A 20,905-nucleotide genomic window follows, 5' to 3' on the forward strand; every position below is an offset into this window, starting at 1 on the left:
ATCACTCAGCTGCTGGCTTTGTGCATCTGTTGGGCAATGGATCCCGCACTGGGCCCCATAAGTCTCTCCTCCAGCATACAGCGCATAAGCTGCATATTCCATCCATCAGAAGAGGGGAGAAATGCTGACATATATGCCTCCTATGCAGCACAGCCATCCTCTGCATTCACTGCTCTGGAGCCTAACAGGAGTAAGCCCCGCCCACCTGCAGTAAGCCCAGCCCACTAGCACAGAGCCCCTGTGAAGTCTCAGGCCTATGCAGGGAGTGCTGCAGAAATACCAAAGACTTCTGAGGAGATTGTATCCCTCTCTCCTGCACTGTCATTGCTCTGTAGTCGGCAGTAGTAGGAGTGGAGGCTCCAGAGGAACACAAAGCAACCTGAAGTGAGTACTGGAGCTCCCTGAATGATGACTCTAGCCGCACTACAATCCTCTATCCTCATATTTGCCTCTCACAACTGCACTCTTCTGCCCCCCTCCCCCACAGCTGCACTCTCCTGCCCCCCTCCCCCACAGCTGCACTCTCCTGCCTCCCTCCCCCACAGCTGCACTCGCCTGCCCCCTCCAGCAAAGCAACACTCTCCTGCCCCCTCCCCGACAGCTGCACTCTCCTGCCCCCCTCCACCACTACCCTCTTCTATCCTCCTATTTGCCTCTCACAGCTTCAATCTCCTGCCCCCTCCGTCAAAGCTACACTCTCCTGCCCATCCCCCATTGCCCTTTAACTGATGATATACCTCACTGCTGTCCTGTAATGGTGGCCGGGTCTCCTCATCTGCATGGTTTGCTGTCAGGCTTCCAAATTTCTTATTTCTTTGTATATACAGTGTGTACAAAATGCTCACATATACAGTATGTAAAAATCTAGTGTATATGTCTGCATTTGTGTGAATGTGTACATGTGGGACATTTTTAAAATTCAGATACTAAAAAGCAGAATTAATACTAAAGGGGCCAAAAAAAACCCTCTTAAAAATACCAACACTTGTGTATTATTTAAAGAAAAAAAAACACAACTACTATTTTTAGATGCAACATGAATAAATCTATAATGTTATTTAAAGCATAAAAAAGATGGATAGAGCTATATACCAGGATGGGGGACAAAGATACAAGCTTTTTCCATGCTCTGCTATACATTTTTCCCTCAGCACCCAGCTTTCCCATGCTCTCCTATACATCTTTAACTCAGCACCCAGCTTTCCCATGCTCGGTTATCCCTCAGGACCCAGATTTCATATATTCTGATATCCATCTTGTCCTCAGTGCTCAGCTGATGCTGAGTGCTTGCTCACCCACCCATGCTCTGCTATACATCTTTCTCTTAGCACTCAACTTTCCCATATTTTGCTATACATCTTTCCCTCACCACCCAGCTTTCCCATGCTCTCATATCAAGGGCAAGCTGGTTGCTGAGGGAAAGTTGTATAGCAGAGCATTGGAAACCTGGGTGCTGAGTACAAGATGGCTATCAGAATATGGAAAGCTGGGTACTGAGGGAAAAAGGCATATCGGAGCATAGGAAAGCTGGGTGCTGAGGGAAAGAGCCAAATATCAGCGTAATCATCCTGTACCTCGAGGTGGGCCCCAGTCCTAATTTTGTACCGGGGCCCATCGAACTCTAGTTACACCACTGGTCACTCACATTGTACTCCATAGTATTTTTTTCCATCAGCCCAGGAACATAACTGCAATACAATAATCCAATCTAATAACACCAAAATCATCTACCAAAGGTAACGAAAAGGAGTCAAAGTATGGTACAAGAAAAAGCCTATGGAGTCAGTGTTTGTGAAAAACTGTATGTGATAGAATGTTTTCAATATTTTAAAAGAATCACCTTTTACTTTTCAAGCAATATTACCCATGCAGACCTGAGTACAGTAATCAGTTTAAGCCACATATAGACTGAAATTGCAAAGGATAAACTTGCAGATAAAACTACCGTACTTTGAATATGTGCAAACATTTGTGAATTTACTTCTTGTTAAAAAAAATAATTATTATGAGATAAGTAAATGTGGTCAAGCTGTAAATGTAATTTAGACTCTTTAACAAAGGCAATGTTTAAAAAAGTGCACATTATTGGAGAAGACATATAGCTGTTCTGTTATAAAAACCATATTCCCATATTCTCCAGATTCATTAAAAGATGTATTTTGTTTTAAAAATGATGTACAATTCTCTTTAGTCACTCTTTTCCATTTTGTTGATGTAAAATACTTCATTATTACTAAATGTAGCCCATAATGTACAAAATATTACTGCATTCACATTGAATATAGCAGCATTTAAACCCAGAATGATTCTTGTCTTATTCGGCTCGTTATAAATCCTTGAGATGAAGTCCGCTGTACAGTTGCAATTTATGATGCTAGCACTGTCAGTAGGCATAATAAGACTGCTAATGCTGGCACAGACAAGTGATCCACTACCTTTGTGATGGAGTTTATGTCAGCACGTGTGACTCCCCATCATTTAAAATATGGATGTGAAATACTAGATGTCATCAAGATATTTCACAAGGGTTTACAGCTGCCAGCATAAGCAGCACATGGGATTATCCTAACCCTGCTTTATCCTGAAAATACCTGCGAGGGATAAAAGTCGGTAAGGAAGTGTGAAGTCAGGAACAAGGGACAGAGCTGAGATTCTATTTAGAACTAATACATACGAGGGGCTGCTGAGAAGTCTTTGGCTTTGTGATTTTTTTTTTGTTTCTGTGGTAACGATTGTTGCATCACATTAAAACCTTATGTGTCTAATATATGTTTGAAAAATGTTGTGTTTGTTGCTTATGGCAACAGTGTTTTAAGCACGCGGGAAAACAAAATGGCGAAGTCTAATATGATATTCACAGCAACTGAGAAGAGCAGAGCAGTGATAAAATTCTTGTTTCTGCAAGGAAAGTCCGCGAAGGATATTCATGGTGATATGTCGCAGACATTGGGGGATCAATGCCCTTCATATTCCACAGTTAAGAACTGGGTTGCCAAATTTAAAACGGGCCACTTCAGCACCAATGATGAGGAACGTCCTGGACGACCGAGAGTGGTTCTTGTTCCGGAGATCGTTGATGCTGTGCACAACCTCATACTGGAGAATCGATGAATTTCAGCTAAAGCAATAGCAGACATCATGAGGATTTCCCGTGAATGTGTTTGTGTCATTATTCATGAACATTTGGACATGGGGAAGCTATCTGCAAAGTGGGTCCCCAAATGTTTGACAGCACATCAGAGAAGCATGCGAGTGAAAACTTCCCAGTCCACTTGTCAGCGTTTCCGGATTGATAAGAACTTCCTGGATCTCCCAGTCACTATGGATGAGACCTGGATTTATTTGTATTACCCTAAAAACAAGGAGCAGTCAAAAGAGTGGAGGCACAGTGGTTCTCCTCGTCCAAAGAAGTTCAGGGTGCAAAAATCAGCCACTAAGGTGATGGCGTCTGTGTTCTGGGATAAGGAGGGTGTGCTGCTAGTGGACTACCTTCAAGGTATTACATTGATATTTTGGACCAATTGAAGGCGGCTTTGAAGGCCAAAAGGCGCAGCAAGCTGTCCAAAGGAATCTTGTTCCTGCAAGACAACACCTCCTCTCGCACTGCACAAGCGACCACGGCAAAACTGACAGAGCTGGGCTTCCAGCTAGTTGACCACCCACCTTATTCACCAGATCTAGCTCCCTCCAACTATCATCTGTTTCCAAACCTGAAGAAACACCTCAAGGCTACCAAATTTCACACCATTTCTGATGCCATGGCTGCTATGGATGCTGGTTTGAGATACACCCAAAATCCTTCTTTTTGCTAGGCTTACAGAACTTGAAATACCGATGTAAGAAGTGTGCTGACATCAGTGGATAGTATGTGGAATAAAAGTGAAGTTTCATCATCCAATCTCGTTTCCTTTTAGGTAAAGCCAAAGACTTATCAGCAGCCCCTCGTAGCTGCATGTACATGGGAAGTCTTATACCAAAGATCGAGTTTACAAAAGTGTATTTCATGGTCAGCATACACACCAGAATGCCTGGACTGACAGTGGGCCTTCCAACCCAAACTTACAGCGTTTATGAGAATGTAAGTTGAGGTTGGCTAGGAGACCCCCTCGGTCAGTCTGGGCATTGTGATCCATACACAGACTGTGATATATGGCTGTCTGAATCCAGCCTAATGGCTTCCAGAAGGAAATATGAGGAAAATGGACTCCTTTATCAAAGTTTATTATCTATATATGTTAAGGGGATCCTGTTAACAGATTTTTGCACCCTAAACCAGTAAGAAATGATTATACTGTCAAAACTCTGAGATATGACATTATATATAAAAAGATGTTTACGTACCGCCCCCGTGGAAGCAGTCGAGCTGCTCGGATCTGGGTTCGCTGTGGCTTGAGGGTCTCTGGACCCGGGGGTCATGCGGCCATTAGAATGAAAAGGGGGGTATTTACAGGGGGGTTATAGTTCGTAATGCCACCCGTAGTGTGTGGTAATTGGGAGTACCACGGCTGCTGTTGGGAGTACCCGGGGATGATGGAACGGGGGCAGCAAGGTGTTGTAACCCTCCACGGGTAGGGGGGAACTACGGGACTCAATGAAGGGGATGCTGTAGGGATGCAGAGGCCACTCTCGTACTCATTCAGTTCATAAACAGACACCAACAACCGGGTAAACCAAGTCTCTGGGTACCGCTGCCGCTGATGGGAGCTCGTCCGGATCCCGTCCCCAAGTGGTGCTGCCTGGTGATCCATGACCTGCCTCCTGGCACTTAGTTTAGACATCAACTTGATGGCCCGGTAGCGTGGAACTAGCCGGGCCCCGCTCCCTACTATGGCTAAGTATGGGAGCTTGCTCTCAGGGCTGACGCTTGGGATTTTCTGGACCGTTTTGGTTGGAAAGTCCTATCCCCCTCATTGCACTAGTGCCCCGATTCTGGAGCAGGTGGGAATGGCTCGTGAAGGCTCCGTCCTCAGGTGAATTGTCGGGTTGCCCGACCTAGGGTCCATGTACTCCGTCGTGCCTTCTGTCCCAGACCGGTCACAGGGCTAGGCTGCCGGCCGTCCTCGATGGGTCCAAGCACCTCGCCACAATCCCCTGCGACCAGGGGTCCGACTCCTCTAGGCCCAGACCACCGTCTGCAACCTAGGCAGTTACTTCAGGAGTCACCACTCTCTACTTCCTCGGAGCTCCTCTCAGCTCGAGGGCTACTTCCAACTCTCTCTCCACTCACAGACTGACTCTACTCACTACACACCTCACCTCCCCTCCCTGACCCCCCAGGTGGGCGACTCTATTCCACTCAAGCCGTCCACTGGTGTGTCAGGTGGGTGTGGTGCAGGGTGTCCCTAGGGTTTTGATTTGCTGTTGGAGGCAACACCACTTAAGTAGGGACCCAAAACCAAGAAGGAGGCGGAATACTGCACGGAAGGGCAGCTTGTGCAGTACCCTGTGACGACCTGATAGTCCAGGGGCGTCACATTTACATATAAGTGCTCTGTGTAAATTGCCAGAGAAGAGTCATGAGAAAAGTTTGGCTCCATCAATAGCATAAAATGTAAAGTAAGGAGTAGAGTTAGTGCGAATCAATTTGCAGGAGCCGTTCCATTAGCCACATCAGTTGCTGGATGGGAGCTGTGTGGCCCAAATCATAACTGACGGCATTCGTGGCTATTGTTTTGATTAGCTGGCCTAGTGCTACATCACATCACAACAATGATATTGGAACAGACTGGCCAATCAAAAGGAAAGCCATGGATGCCATCAGGTCCCATGTAGTAATGCCCCATCCGAGTCCCCTTCTTGTAATAATATCCCCTTTCAGGTCCCCATATTGTATTAATGTCATGATCCTGGTTCCCATCTTGTATTATGCCCCATTCTGGTCCCCTTCTTGTAGAAATGTCCCCATCCAGGTCCCCATTTTGTAGTAATGCCCGATCGTGGTCCACTTCCTGTAGTAATGTGCCTATCCTTTTCTGGTTCTTGTAGTAATGTGCCCATACTTGTCCCCATCTTGTATTAATATCCTCATCATGGTGCCCATGTTGAAGTAATGTCCCTTCCTGGTTCTCATCTTGTAGTAATGTCCCATCCTTGTCCCCTTCTTGTAGGAATGCCCCATCCTGCACCCCTTCTTGTAGTAATGTCCCCAGCCTTGTACTCATTTTGTAGTAATATACCCATCCTGGTCCCCATCTTGAGGTAATCCCCAGCCTGGTCCCCATCTTGAGGTAATCCCCAGCCTGGTCAACATATTGCAGTGATGCTCTATGCTGGTTCTCATCTTGTAGTAATGCCCCATCCTTGTACTTTTCTTATAGTAATGTCTCCCTGCTGGTCCCCATCTTGTAGTAATGCATCATTCTGGTCCCTTCCTTTTAGCAGTCCCCTCATACTGGTCCCCTTCTTGTAGCAATGTACCCATCCTGGTCCCCATCTTGTAATATTACCCCATCCTGGTCACCATCCTATAGTAATGTCTCCTATTGTGCTGCTTTTCACATACACAAAAACACATACAAAAAAAGATTCTTTTCACCTTTGCTCCTTTCCCTCTGCATCCTCTTTTCTGCACATGCATCCCGCAGGCACCATAGACCCTTGATGACCATCGCTCAGTCAAGGGGGCTTTATTCAGCGCTTTGTTTCAGTTGAATGTGAGTCCTTGAACGTACATTCAATTGAAATGTTTTGCATTGTAAAGACAAGCCTTTTATGCAGAATTACCAATGCCAGGAGCTGACATCGGCTTGTTGGCGCAGCAGCACATAGCAGTGACTTCATATGCCAGTGTGCCGGCAAGCAGACGTCAGCTGCTGGCCTCTGTTTGGCTAATGACTGGCATTACTATAGCTGTGCACACAACTTGTCTCTGAGCGCCAATACATTTCAAGTGAATGTGCATTCAAGGACTCACATTTAACTGAAATAAAGTGCTGACATCAGTAGCCCTCTGGACCTGGCCACGATCATCAAGGTGCCTACAGTGCCTGCGGGCAGCATGAAGCAGCCTCACTGGCCATATGTTGCCCGGTGGCCGCATGTTTGAAACCTATTTGAACAGTGTCAGAGATTACTGTTGTGGCCAACAGACTGGGTTCAACCAATTGATTTTCACCCACTCTATTAAGAGGAGTACTGACCTCAGCTTTATTTGCGCATGGCCTAGGAGGATGGACTTTTCTGATGACTCTTCATACAGTGTATGCTACATGTAAATGTCTTTTTATAATGCTATATCAATGACCGATTTAGTACTGTATTTCCCAGCAGTATCATGGCATGCTTGTGGTTTGGGGTGCAAAACTCTAGTAACATGTTGAAGTTAAGAATGGCATAAGCTTTTGTTAATAATATATGAAAATGCATATTCTCCATAGTTACAGACTACAAACAAAAACTCTGTAGTCCGACCCTGCCTGTGGTCTGTAATATCAAAATATCTGCATACAAGTGGAACAAAATGGTTTCTTTTCTTTTTTTTTTCTTAAATCAAGACTATTTACACAGTAGTTTATTTCTTATTTTAGAAGCATTGAGTGAATAAAGAAACAATTTTTATTTATATATAATCTACGTACATATGTGTATATTTAACTCCTGAATTAATATGAAATCTGTGCTGCAATGGTAATTCCTGTAAATTTATATATATATATATATATATATATATATATATATATATATATATATATATATATATATATATATATATATAAAAGTATAAGTACAAAGCATTTTGAAAAATAGTGCTTTGTGTTTTAGGCATCAAACCCTGGGCAATTTGAGAATGATAATGATGTCCTGTGGCAGAGAGGGCATGTCCCAGAGACAGTGGTGTCTCACGGCCGAGTAGGAATTAACACTGACACACCGGATGAAGCCCTGGTTGTCTGTGGCAATGTGAAAGTGATGGGGACGGTCATGCATCCATCTGACAGTCGAGCAAAGAGGAACATCCAGGAGGTGAGCCCTAAGGAGCTGTTATACTACTCTGGTCTACATTACTGAGCACAAACATCATTCAAGTGACACATAAGATATGGCTTCTTCAAAACACACCAAAACAGTGACCGGTGTTGAAGAATAGCTGGGTGTTGGCCTCCTGTTCTACTAACATACAGTATTCTTACATCTTTTAGCCTTAATGTCACTATTCATGCATCTATGATATTCGTGTTTGTTTACATGTGTTCCGGCACTATCATACCATAGTCACGGTCTAGAACTGCAAGAATGGCAGCTCGGCCCATAAAAAAATATTGACTAATTCTGTGAAACAAAATTTGGCCATGTATGTTTTTACCAAATAGTATTAATATTTCAGCCTCAACATTGAAATTGAAACAGAGGGAAAGTAAAAAGAAATTATGGAAATCACAGGATCGATAGACATGTTAATAATATGCAAATAAGGAAAAATTAAAACTATAGTTTCAAAACATCTTGATTTATTCAGTATGGAGTGTGAGCGCAATATGCACAAATACACACACTTACATGGCTTGGCATGCAATCAATAAGATTATTAATGGTTGTCTGGGGAACATTCTACCATGCTCAAAGCACTTGGGCATGAAAATAATCATAATTAGCTGTTGGCACCTACTTTTGCAATTGCCGACCAATGATGTCCCAGATGTGTTTGATGAGAAACAAGCCCGGAGATGCTGTAAGCTATGTAAGTATGTTTAGGCCATACAGGCTGCTCACTATAGCACAAGTAACATGTGGCATTTTTTTTTTGTTCTGATAAAATGGCTCCTTAGGAGAAATGGCTGTACTACTGGTTCCAAGAAAGATCAATTCTGTTCTACAAGTGAATTTGGAGATCAAATACAAAAACTACGGCCAACAATGTCTACACCAGGGGTCTCAAACTCGGCTGGGTGTATGGGCCGCACAGAGGAAAAAAAATTATTTGGGGGGGCCGCATTCTTTGCAGGACAAAGTGACATTTTTATTGGTACCATATATAATATAATTATTTTTTTACACACCTTGGTATCACTGATTTTGAACATTTTCACTTGTTCATTATAGCAAACGTGCACATTCTTTGTTTAAATATAAACTTTTTTTATATTTTACTCATTTCTTGTAACTATTAGTCTTACTATTAGCACTATATAGAAATTTTGACCAACATCTTTTAGTAATGTTCCCCATATTGTTGTGACGTGCCCATCCTTGTCCCCTTGTAGTATTGTGCCCCATCCCACAGTAATGTGCCCATCCTAGTCCCCATCCCACAGTAATGTTCCCCTTCCTTGTCCCCATTTTGTAGTAATGTGTTCATCCTTGTCCCCATGTTATAGTAATATCCCCAATCTATAGTAATGTGTTCATCCTTGTCCCCATCCTATAGTAATGTCCCCAATCTATAGTAATGTGTTCATCCTTGTCCCCATCCTATAGTAATGTCCCCAATCTATAGTAATGTGTTCATCCTTGTCCCCATCCTATAGTAATGTCCCCAATCTATAGTAATGTGTCCATCCTTGTCCCCCATCTTATAGTAATGTTCCCCATCCTTGTCCCCTTGTAGCAATGTCCCCATCCTATAGTACTGTCCCCATTCTATAGTAATGTGCCCATTCTTTAGTAATGTGCCCACCTTGTCCCCATCCTGTAGTAATGTCCCCATCCTATAGTACTGTGCCCATCCTAGTCCCCATCCTATAGTACTGTCCCCAGCCTTGTCCCTATCCAATAGTAATGTCCCCAACCTTGTCCCCATCCTATAGTACTGTGCCCATCCTAGTCCCTATCCTATAGTGATGTGCCCATGCTAGTCCCTATCCTATAGTAATGTCCCCATACTATAGTAATAATGTCCCCATCCTATAGTAATGTGCCCATCCTTGTAATGTCCCCATCCTATAGTAATGTCCCCAGCCTTATCCCCATCTCATAGTAATGTGCGCACTTTGTCCCCATCCTGTAGTAATGGGTCAGCAGCTTCCCCCTCACCTTCCACAGACGCTGGAGTGAAGCTGAGGGGAGTGGTCTGCGGCCCCAGATCCACAGTGATTGGAGAGATCGGTCACAAGGCCGGTCTCTCCAATTAGAGGTGGGGGCGGGTGAAACACAGGTCACCCAGCTCCAGCCAATGATCAGGGCTACAGCTGCACTGATCAGGGCTGGACTTCAATGTTACAGCGATTTTCAATGGCTGAAATATTAGTGGCTGTGATTGGCTGACGAACGCCGCTCAGCCAATCACAGCCTCCGTAGGTCCGGGGAGGAGACACCACCCATCCTGAGGTCCCCTCCTCCCCGAATCTAAGGTATTTGCAGCGATCGTAGCCACCGGGGCTGCGATTTCGCCATGAGGTACGGGGTACGTCATGGGTCCTTAAGTACCAGGGAGCCATAACGTAGCCAGTACGTCATAGGTCGCTAAGGGGTTAACGTCTCACACACACACACACACACACACACACACCATTCTTCTCACCTGTCCTGTGCTCCCACGGCTGCCTCATCTCTGCTTCGTGCGGCCCCCAGGCCCGTGCCCCTGGTCACTATCGCGGCAGCTGCAGTGTCACTGTCAGTGAATTATGTGAGATGATGGTATTGCCAGCGCGAGAGCGCAGCACCAGCAACACACTCATCTGACATAAAGCACAGACAGTGGCTGCGGCCCCTGCACCTGCCGCGACAGTGAACAGAGGCACGGGCCTGGGGCCACACGAACTACCCTGAGGGGCCGCGTGTTTGAGACCCCTGGTCTACACAGATCATCAGAAAGCTTTTGCATGACACTGGGCTATGACCCAGCTGTAAAACTTCAGATGTTCCATTAACATCATGAATGATGCCGCTCTCAGTTGTTATCATGGTGCAGAACAAACCAGCAATGGAGGCAAGAATAGAGGTCTATCCTTTTCAGCAATGAGACTTGCTTTTGTCTTGGATGCAATGATTGCCAGACATTGGTTTGGAGACCACAAGGGCAACGCAATACACCTCGGTTACTTACCGGTAGCCGGTTTTTCCAGAACCCATGACACCACCACGTGAGAGAGGGATCCGCCCAGCGAGGACAGGAAACCATACTGAAATAAAAGGGCGGTACCTCTCCCCTTCGTCAGTTGATTACCGAGAATTGAGAGGACCTCCAACAAATGTTAGAACTTAACTCTATCACCAACTATAACACACACATGCACACCCAGAATAGTGCACACTAAGGGTGAAAAGGGAGGGATTATATGGGTGCTGTCATGGGTTCTGGAAAAACCGGCTACCGGTAAGTAACCGAGGTGTTTTCCCCCTCCCATGACAGCACCACGTGAGAGATTTCCAGAGAATAACGTATTAGGGAGGGACCAACGTCTCAAGCACCCTTCTACAAACGAGAGATCAGCCGAGGAGGATAGATCCAACCGATAGTGACGGAGAAAAAGGAGAATGTGAAGACCAGATAGCGGTTCTACAAATCCGGTCAATAGATACCTGCGTCTTCTCAGCCCCAGAGGGCGACACCACGCCGGTGGAAAGGGCCCTTAAGCCCTCAGGGAAGGCAGCCCCACTAGATGAGTAGGCTAAGCAATGGCCTCCCTAATCCACCTAGAGACAGTGCAGTTTCACACCCACAGACCTTTCCTACTACAGAGAGGGCTATGAAAAAGTACTGTTTTCCCCACACTATGTGTCACTGAGATGTAGAGAAGCAGGGCCCTATGAACCTCCAATGTACGAATCTGTTTTACCCCTTTATTTGTAGGATGGCCGCAAAAGGAGGGAGGATTATACCCTGCGTGCTATGGAATCGAGAGGCGACCATTGGGAGAAAGGGTCCTATTAACACCTGACCCGGCCTATCGTTGAACAACTGAGCGTAGGGCCGTACTACCGATAAGGCGTGTAAGCACTAATTCTGCGAGCGAACGCCAAGGCCCAGAGCAAAATCGTTTTCAATGTCAGGAAGATTTTTTTTTTTTGGCAATAGGTTCAAAGGGAGGACTTGTGAGGGCGTCCAACCCTAATTTGATCCCCCGGTGGAACTGTCAGGCATGAACTCACAAACCCAATAACCTTGAACCCACCGGTCTGCTGCCAGTTTTCCAATGTATAAGGTTAATGAGAATCCTAGAGCAACCCCGTCTGCAAGAATGCCAATTTGCATGGAATAGGAACTCATACCCAAGGGACCATTTGCAAAGAAGGGGAACTTTTGCCACCCTCCCCCATAGAGTGTAGTGGTAACCGGTTTATGGCTCTTCCGCAAGGAAGAGACCGGGTCAGAGGAGAACCCTTGCGCATCAGCAACAACCGCTCAAGTTCTAAGCTGTGAAATGAAAAAACCCATTTCCTGCACGAGGAACACAGGTAACTGCACTAACAGGTCCGGAATCCCCGGCAAAACCCCAGGATCCGGGACAGACAATGTCCTCAGGAGAGAGAGCCATGGCCCCTTGGGCCAGAAGGGGGCGAGGGGAAGGACCCTCGCCCGAGCTTCCCTGAGCTCTTGGAGAACCATCGAGAGCATGACAACAGGGGGAAATGCATAGGCTATTCCGAAGGTCCATGGAATGAAAGTGCATTCACCGCAAGGGCTGGACTGCTGGGAACATGGAACCAGAAGTCTATATGCCAGTTTAGCCTGGAGGAAACAGGTCTCTCCGTGGTATTCTCCACAGAGCCACTACCGGTGAAAAGATCCGCGGACTCAGGGATCATTCCCCTTGCCGCGGTTGATGGCGCTTGAGGTAAGCTGCCATCTACAGGAATGGCCCATCGGGATTCAAACCCACAAGCTCACACATCCAAGGCCACAAGCTTACCACGAGACCATGAAACAAACATTGGCATTTAGAATCCAGTGAAGTGTAGAGCCGAGGGGGATTCTGTCCCGCCCAGTAAAGACCGTAAGATGCCAGAATGAGGGATGGGGATCGTGCCCCCCCCAGCGTTACAGGAAGGAGACGGTAGACTGAGCGACCGACAGCAACCAAACGAGCTGACCCTGGAGGGGGGGGGGGGCAAAGGGAACTTAGTGCTTGTTCTTCAGACCCTAGCGTCAGGAGGCGTGAGGGCTGTGCTGCTTCCTGCGCTGACCACCAGCCCAGGGATATCTGCACCTGGAGGCGAGCATCCCCAGCCGTGACCACCTTCAGATGCCGAGGTAGCCAGGAACCCCACAGACAGGTTGCCTATGGACGTCCACCAAAGCAGGGAAGTCTTGACTGGCAAGGAGAGAATGACGTCCCCTTCGAATATCTTCCTAAGTGCTGTCCTTTTTTTTTTTTTTTTGTTTGTTTGGCAGACAGGATTTGCCATTGGAGAGCCCTGGAGTGGAACAGGCCCCATGGAGCCGCCGGTAAGCACAGTATCATAGTGCCCCGCAGGGATATAGCGTGTCTCAGAGACATGATGGCATGGCAGAGTGCCCCCAGTGCCTATTCTGACACCTTGAGTATCTACTATGCTGGAACAAAAGGGATAACCTTTGGAAGGGCTGCTTGGCGTCGGATACGGTCTCCAACGCATCTTCCAGCTGTTTACTAAAAGGAGCAGAGCGACATACGGCCCTGAACATAATACATGCTTGGTTTGCAGGCATATGGGACAGCCCTTCAACCATAATGCCATTCCGGCCAGAGTAGACAATCCTGGACAACGGGCTCCCAGCCTGATAGCATCAGCTGACGACTCTGCAAGAATGCCTCTGCTCCCTGCAGCAGTGGTAAGTTTAGAAATAGATATACTCCCGAGTTTTATCCTTCAGCTGATCTACAATAGTTTGTAGCCAGATCCTGAAAATCACGGGCCGTGCAGGGATTTGGCAATAGCCGGCTTCAGAATTCCTGCTGATGTTTCCCACAAGTGCGTGCATACAGGAGCGTGCACATGGGACCTGGAGAGTGAGTGCCGTAACTGACAGTAACAAGCCCTCACTGTTAGCGACAGCTGTTAAGACAGAGCTGTCACTGTGTACATGTCATTCTGTAGGCATGGACCACAACTTATGCTGTATGTCATAGGGGTGTTGTTGCCAACTGTGGAGGCTGCCGCTGCTGAATTGTCACAAAGGAAGGGGCTGCTACCAACCATAGAGCAATACATTGTGAGGATTAGCTCAGGTAGGCATAGGCAAGGTCACAGGACGACACAGTATCTTCATAAAAAATTCCAGCCGGTTATGAAAAACTTGTCAAACGGTAAACATTAAACATAACAGGCCTCTCCTGGCTTAAGGCAAAAACATAGCACAATCACATACTGTGGGCTTCCAGTCCAATACGGTCTCTATTGGAAGTGTGGCGCCTGTACACACTGGCTCCTGCCAGGGAACAACACTTGCTGTGGCTCCCTCCAAGAACCCAGAGACACTCTGCAGACTCCTGTCTGTCTCTCCACTCAAGGAGAGCTTTGGCCAGTAGCCACAGCACTAACCAGCCTGGCTTGCACACTACTTCCAGTCTAAACCCAGTCGGAATTCCAGAACCCTGTGTTCAGCCTCCAACAGGCTGATACCCCCAGAGCTCCCTGCTCTGCTCTCACACTCTGCAGAACACACAGCGAGTCTCCTAATCAGACTGGACACACCCACAGGTGGAGGACTGTAATTCTCCACACCTGCATGGCACACTGGGCTTATTAAAGGGAACCTGGCCCCAAGTTGCAGAAAGAAGCCTTTGTGGAACTACAAGTCCCATAGCAACCGCTTCAGGTTAATATTACAGCGACCTTCTCCACTGCGACCTATAGCGACCATTTACCATATTGGTGGTCGCTACCTCACAACATATACACATTTGTAACTCGCATGCAGCAATCCATAGATCGAAGCAGAGACATTGCCATCTATGCCCCACAGGCCATATCGGCTCTCTGCACAGGGGACACTCTGTATGGATTTTAGGAGCCACCTAATGATGCAGATGACATTCACGAAGATCACTCACCCACCACAGGAGATCAAGGGTACCGGTCCTGGAGGCTTCGTCGGAACATCCACAGGTCCCGCAGAAGTCATGGAGCCACAAGAGGATTTGCCCTTCTGGCTATTGAGGCTGGGCAGGTCTGTTTCACTTAGAACGGTGACTGTTCATACAGCTATGCTGCCGGTGCTCCAGAGAGTGCTGCTGCCTTTCTGAAGCCATCCTGGGATGTAGGCATGAGCACCCGTGCTGCTCCTCCACCTTCCGGTCCCATAAGGTGCCCCCCCACTATTTCAATGCGCCCAGCGGTGTCCAGACGGCCGGCGTCTGCCCTGAAACGCCGCCGCTGCTGCTGCTGTGCATGGGCGCAGCCATCCTCTTCAGGAGACGTCACACAAGCACGCCTCCTGTACCCTGCATGCCTTGTGTGCTTCCCAGAGTGCGCCACATTCGGAAGTCCTAGGCAGCAGGGGAGCGCAAGGGGGGAGGATGGAGCGGTGGTCCGGAACCCCTGATGGGCCCTGTCGCACACCCCCGCACGGACACCAGGTTCCCTAAGGGCTGGTGGACGGCGCTTCCAGCCCCGAAGAACAGACCGCAGGACTCACCCTGCTTTTCCGGACACCGGACGGGGCTGGGTAAATACAGCTTCTGTACTTCAAACTTCTTACTTCAACCGCCGTATTCCAGAACAAGGTCTCCCATCAAGGACAGGAAACCAACTGACGAAGGGGAGAGGTACCGCCCTTTTATTTCAGAATGGTTTCCTGTCCTCGCTGGGCGGATCCCTCTCTCACGTGGTGCTGTCATGGGTGAGGGGAAAAAAGATGACTTCACAAGAAAACATCGCTCCAGAATTACTCCTGAGATTATGGTCTGGGACGGCATACATGTGCAGGAACCAGACCCTTCTAGCCTTCATTCCGGGGTCATTTTCAGCTCGGCATTACATTGATTTGGTTGTGGAATCAGTGTCATTTCTCCAAAGCGTTGCAGGAGCCGTTTTTCAACACAATGCTATGCTGCATGTTGTTCATGTTACTGTGAGTAGCCTGGGTGGTCGAAATGTGCTACCATTGCCTGCATCAATCAAGCATATCTGTAATTTCATTGGTTGGGAATTGCAGAGGAAACTGCCAAAAGTGGATCTTGATGATTTGCATGTCCAAGTGCATTCAGTGTGACAGAACATTTCTCAAATAAACAGGTCACCTCAATGATGGCATGTGAAGGCGTGTAAGTGCATGTGTTTCTAAAAGTGATAATCATACTCCACACTGAATAAATTGAGATGCTTTAACAATTTAGTTGACTTTTTTTAATACTTTACATACCATTATTGTGACGCCCCTGAGGTAACCAGGTGAAACAAAAATAAGGTAACAGCCCAGGTCCATCAGAACTGTGCCAGCCACTACACACACACTAGCACACCAGCACATTTACACTCGCTGTACTCGGCTGCGAGCCTCACCTAGCCAGATGACAGGGCTGGGCACAGTTAGATAACAGGCAGCCAACTGGGAGGAAGAGACCAGACCTGTGGGAGGAGAAAGTGACCTGGGGAGTGTGGGTAGACAGTGGAATAGTCAGAAGAGTTTAGGAAGTGAAGGAGAGCAGTTGAATTAAGGAGGAGGAAGTAGTAGGTTGTGAGGAGAGGAGTTGTAAGAAAGGTGTCAAGACAGACCAGAGACTCTTGAGACAGGGAGAGAAAGTGGATGGAAAAAAGTTTAAAGTGGGGGACATGGTGTGTTTGTTCTCTAAACATATTCCTATCTCCTAAGTTTAAGCCCAGATTTATTGGAACTTATAGGATTTCGGAGATTATCAACCCTGCATCTTTCCGCTTGGCTCTGCCTGCGTCATTTAAGATTCACAATGTCTTCCATAAGTCCTTGTTGAAGAGACATGTGGAGCCAACAGTTCCTGCAGCAGCGCCTCCTGACCCTGTTTTGGTACAAGGGGATCTGGAGTATGAGGTTGAAAAAAATCTCGATTCCCGTCTTAGTAGGCGGAAGCTTCAGTACCTTGTGAAATGGAAGGGTTATGGGCAGGAGGATAATTCTTGGGTCTTCTGACATTCATGCGGACAGGTTGGTTCGCGCCTTCCATCATGCTCATCCTGAGCGACCCGGTGGCGTTGGTGAGGGTTCGGTGACCCCTCCTCAAGGGGGGGGTACTGTTGTGAATGTCAGTTATGCTTTTGCTGCTGTGAGGCTCCCTCTTGTGGCCAGGAATGGTTTGGACAGAGACCAGGTGTTTGAGCAATGGGCGTTTCCGTTGCTAACTCTCTGCCTATTTAAACCTTGGTCTGCAGCAGGCTGAGTCGGATGTCATTTGTTGTTTGGTTTTCCAGCCATCTCATCCTGCTCCAGACGACATCTACCCCAGATAAGTGCTTGGTTCTTTCTTATGTTGTTTTGTTCTTTTTGCTCTTATCTGAGTTTGCCATTTACTGTGGTTGTTTTCAGTTTATTTGCAGGCAGGAATCTTCCCTCTCAGTTGCTTAGCTGGGAAGCTCCCTGCAGCTATGTTTGGAGTATTGCTCCTATAAGTCCATGTTTTTGTTGCTTCTTGAATGTGTAATGGGTCCTGCTTTCTGTTCATTGGTATGACAAGAGCGCCTGGTATAGTACGGAGTTCAGATCCAGCGATCTGAGGGCTTTTTTGTACTATCAGGAATTTGGATTTTTGTAGGGTTTTTCTCTGGGCACCATCAGCCCATTCCCTATCCTGTCCTATTTAGTCAGTGGGGCCTCACCTTTGCTAATCCTATCATCTATCTGTGTATTGTTTTCCTATATCACCGCAGTCTTTGAATGTGGGTGGCTTGCTATACCTTTACGGTCTATTTCTGAGGCAGAGAGTTATTCATCTTTCCTTCCTTTAGGATAGCTAGCTTCTCCGGCTGGGTCCGCGGTGCATAGGATGTTAGTTCACCCCTCAGCTACTTCTAGTGTTGATGGTTAGTAAGGGGATGGTGGCCAGATTAGTTGCCAATTCCTCTCTTTTGTAATTGCCTTCCTCCTTCCCTGCTTCATGTGGATGATGCATTCTATGTTCTCCATACAGTGTCTTGCATTGCGCTCCTGCAATATGACAGACCTCTATGGCCCTTCCCAATATGTGTGCACTACATAACTCCGCTTGGCTGCCAAGGACAATTATTTCTGTTCTGAAATAGACAATAAAACCAATCAATGAAAGAGCGTTTGATTGTATATTGGCTGATTGTCGACATGTTTACACAAACAAATATATATATATATGTATTGTGAGACTGTGACCGGGGTTATCTATGACGGCCGGTATGTCTCGCCCCGGTTGTGCTCACTCTATGATAATCCACTATAGGGTTAATGCTGTTTTCCCTACAGGCTGAAGGGAGGGATAAATAGATTCAGGAACAAGGGCAGGTGTGCCGGGTGTGAGGGAGTGATCACATCTCCCTGAGTTCTCTGCCGGAAAGGCACATATGGACTATTATGGACTTTTTCTTTGAGAATAAACTGTGTGCTGTGAACCTTGGTGCCTGGATCCTGTGTCTTCTGCAGCGCAGCCGACGACGCTACCTCACATATGGTGGAGAATGCGGGCATGACAGCCGGTGAGGTGTAGCATTCATCCCTGGTGACCCAGCTGCGCATGTCCTGGATTCGAGCGGCTATACTACAGCCCAAACCCGGCGACGCCATGGAGGACATAATAAAGCATTTGGCTCAGGCTAATGCACAGCAGCAACAGGCTAATGCACAGCAGCTACAAACCAATGCACACCTGCTCCAATCCTTGCAAGTGCAGGAAAAAAAATTCCAAGAACAGATGGATCAGGCCAATGCACGTCAGCAGCAAGCCTTGCAATTGCAGGAAAAAAGGCACCAAGAACAGATGGTTTTCCTGGCCAAGTCGATCCGTGCCGGACCGGCAGCAACAACCCAGGGACCGGGTGACGACGGCAGCGTCCAGAAAGCGGTGAGACAAGCGTTGCAAAAGATGACCCCGGGTGATGATGTGGAAGCGTTCCTGGCGGTGTTTGAACGGGTGGCCGAGCGGGAAAAGCTGCCGACCCCGCAGTGGGCTGAGGTATTGTCACCTTATCTAACGGGGGAACCCCAAAAAGCATACCTGGACCTCTGTACCGAGGACGCCATTGACTATGTGACCCTGAAAGCCGAAATACTGGCTCGGTTGGGGGTGAATACCTATGTACGGGCTCAGCGGGTAAATCAGTGGTTCTATGAGGAAGCCAAACCCGTACGCTCCCAGGCCTATGACTTGTTACATCTTGTAAAAAAGTGGTTGCAGCCTGACACTCTGAGCCCGGCGCAAATGGTGGAAAGGGTAGTAGTGGATCGTTTTGTGCGCACTTTACCCGTCACCGTTCAACGGTGGGTCGGACAGGGTGACCCGAGTACCCTGGACCAATTAGTGTCCCTGGTAGAGCGGCATGTGGCTACGCAAGACTTGATACGGGACACTGAGACTTTGCGTACCGCCCGTCGGTCCGGCCCCTCCAAGCCTAGGGCCAAGGACCCACCGCTGACACCGGTGAGGGAGTCCGCTACCGTCCCGTCTGAAGCCGCACCCTCCGTCCCTGAGGTCCGGAAAACTATGTACCCTAAACGACAACTCGTCAAGGGGGTGTCCTTCCCTATTAGATGTTGGCGGTGCCAGCGGGTGGGACATATGGAAGCCCAGTGTCCACTCACCACGGAGCCCATGGATTGTGGGGTTACCCGGCGGGGTTCAATGTATGCTCAGGTGGTGTGTACCGCTGACCTGGTCTACCCAGAGACTGAGCCCCACTTGTGCCAAATTCAGGTGAATGGATGTCCGGTTACAGGCTTGTTGGATTCCGGAAGCTTAGTGACCCTCGTGCGATCAACCCTAAGGGCTAAAGTAAAGGCCACCGGACGTACCGTGGGGGTGGTTTGCATACATGGGGACCGCCGAGACTATCCCACGGGGATAGTCACCATCACAGCACCTTGCGGTCAGGTGCAACATGAGGTGGGACTTATTAATACTCTTCCCTATGATGTGATCCTAGGAAGGGATCTGCCCTATTTTTGGACTTTATGGAAGGGACCTCCTAAGTCCCCTCAGATATTGGTCAGTCCGGGACCTGAGCCCTACAATCCTGAATCCGGGACGCCTGCCGTAGGGGTCCCCATGATAGGGACAGGATGTGAACCTGATAGGTCGCCCCTAGAGGTATTGGCAGGAGAGGCTGAGACGGTCGAGCCCATCCCGGAGTTGGAGGCGTCCCCGGATACGTTTGGGACAGCCCAACTCCAGGACCCTACATTAATACATGCCCGGAGTCGGGTGACAGTAGTTGACGGGGTGGCACAGCTGCCTGGTGCCCAGGTAAGATACCCCCATTTCGCTCTTAAGCAGGATTTACTCTACCGGGTAGATGAAATACGGGGCGTAGGGGTAGAGCAGTTGGTGGTGCCCCAGCCGTATCGCCGGCGGGTCCTCGACTTGGCTCATAAACACCTGATGAGTGGTCACCTAGGGGTCAAGAAAACGCAGGAGCGAATATTGCAAAGGTTCTATTGGCCCGGGGTCTTTGGGGAGGTAAAACGGTTCTGCGAAACCTGCCCGGAGTGTCAGCTTACCGCACCCCTGACCCACTTTCGCAGTCCGTTGGTACCGTTACCCATTATAGAAGTCCCTTTTGAACGGATAGGGATGGATCTGGTGGGGCCCCTCGTAAAGTCTGCTCGAGGGCACCAGCATATCCTAGTGATCGTTGACTATGCCACCCGGTATCCAGAGGCGATACCTCTCAGACATACTGCAGCCAAGCTTATAGCTCGGGAGTTGTTTGCTGTGTTCTGCCGGGTGGGGTTGCCCAAGGAGATTCTTACGGATCAGGGGACCCCATTCATGTCTAAAGTGACCAAAGAGCTATGCCGGCTACTCCAGATCAAGCAGTTGCGTACGTCTGTGTATCATCCTCAGACGGATGGTTTAGTGGAACGATTCAATAAAACCCTGAAAACCATGCT

The 20,905-nt window shown here is 47.9% G+C and overlaps 1 protein-coding gene across 2 annotated transcripts in view; it reads left to right on the plus strand.

The window, feature by feature from the left end:
• The window catches only part of MYRFL (myelin regulatory factor like), a 335,757-nt gene that overhangs the window by 160,613 nt on the left and 154,239 nt on the right, over positions 1-20,905 (plus strand). For both annotated transcript variants that reach the window (XM_075344883.1, XM_075344884.1), the window contains one exon: positions 7,762-7,962. In XM_075344883.1, the coding sequence (XP_075200998.1) occupies positions 7,762-7,962 (201 nt within the window). The remainder of the gene's footprint in view (positions 1-7,761; positions 7,963-20,905) is intronic.

This window comes from Anomaloglossus baeobatrachus, chromosome 4 (genome assembly GCF_048569485.1).
Source record: "Anomaloglossus baeobatrachus isolate aAnoBae1 chromosome 4, aAnoBae1.hap1, whole genome shotgun sequence".
NCBI lineage: Eukaryota > Metazoa > Chordata > Amphibia > Anura > Aromobatidae > Anomaloglossus > Anomaloglossus baeobatrachus.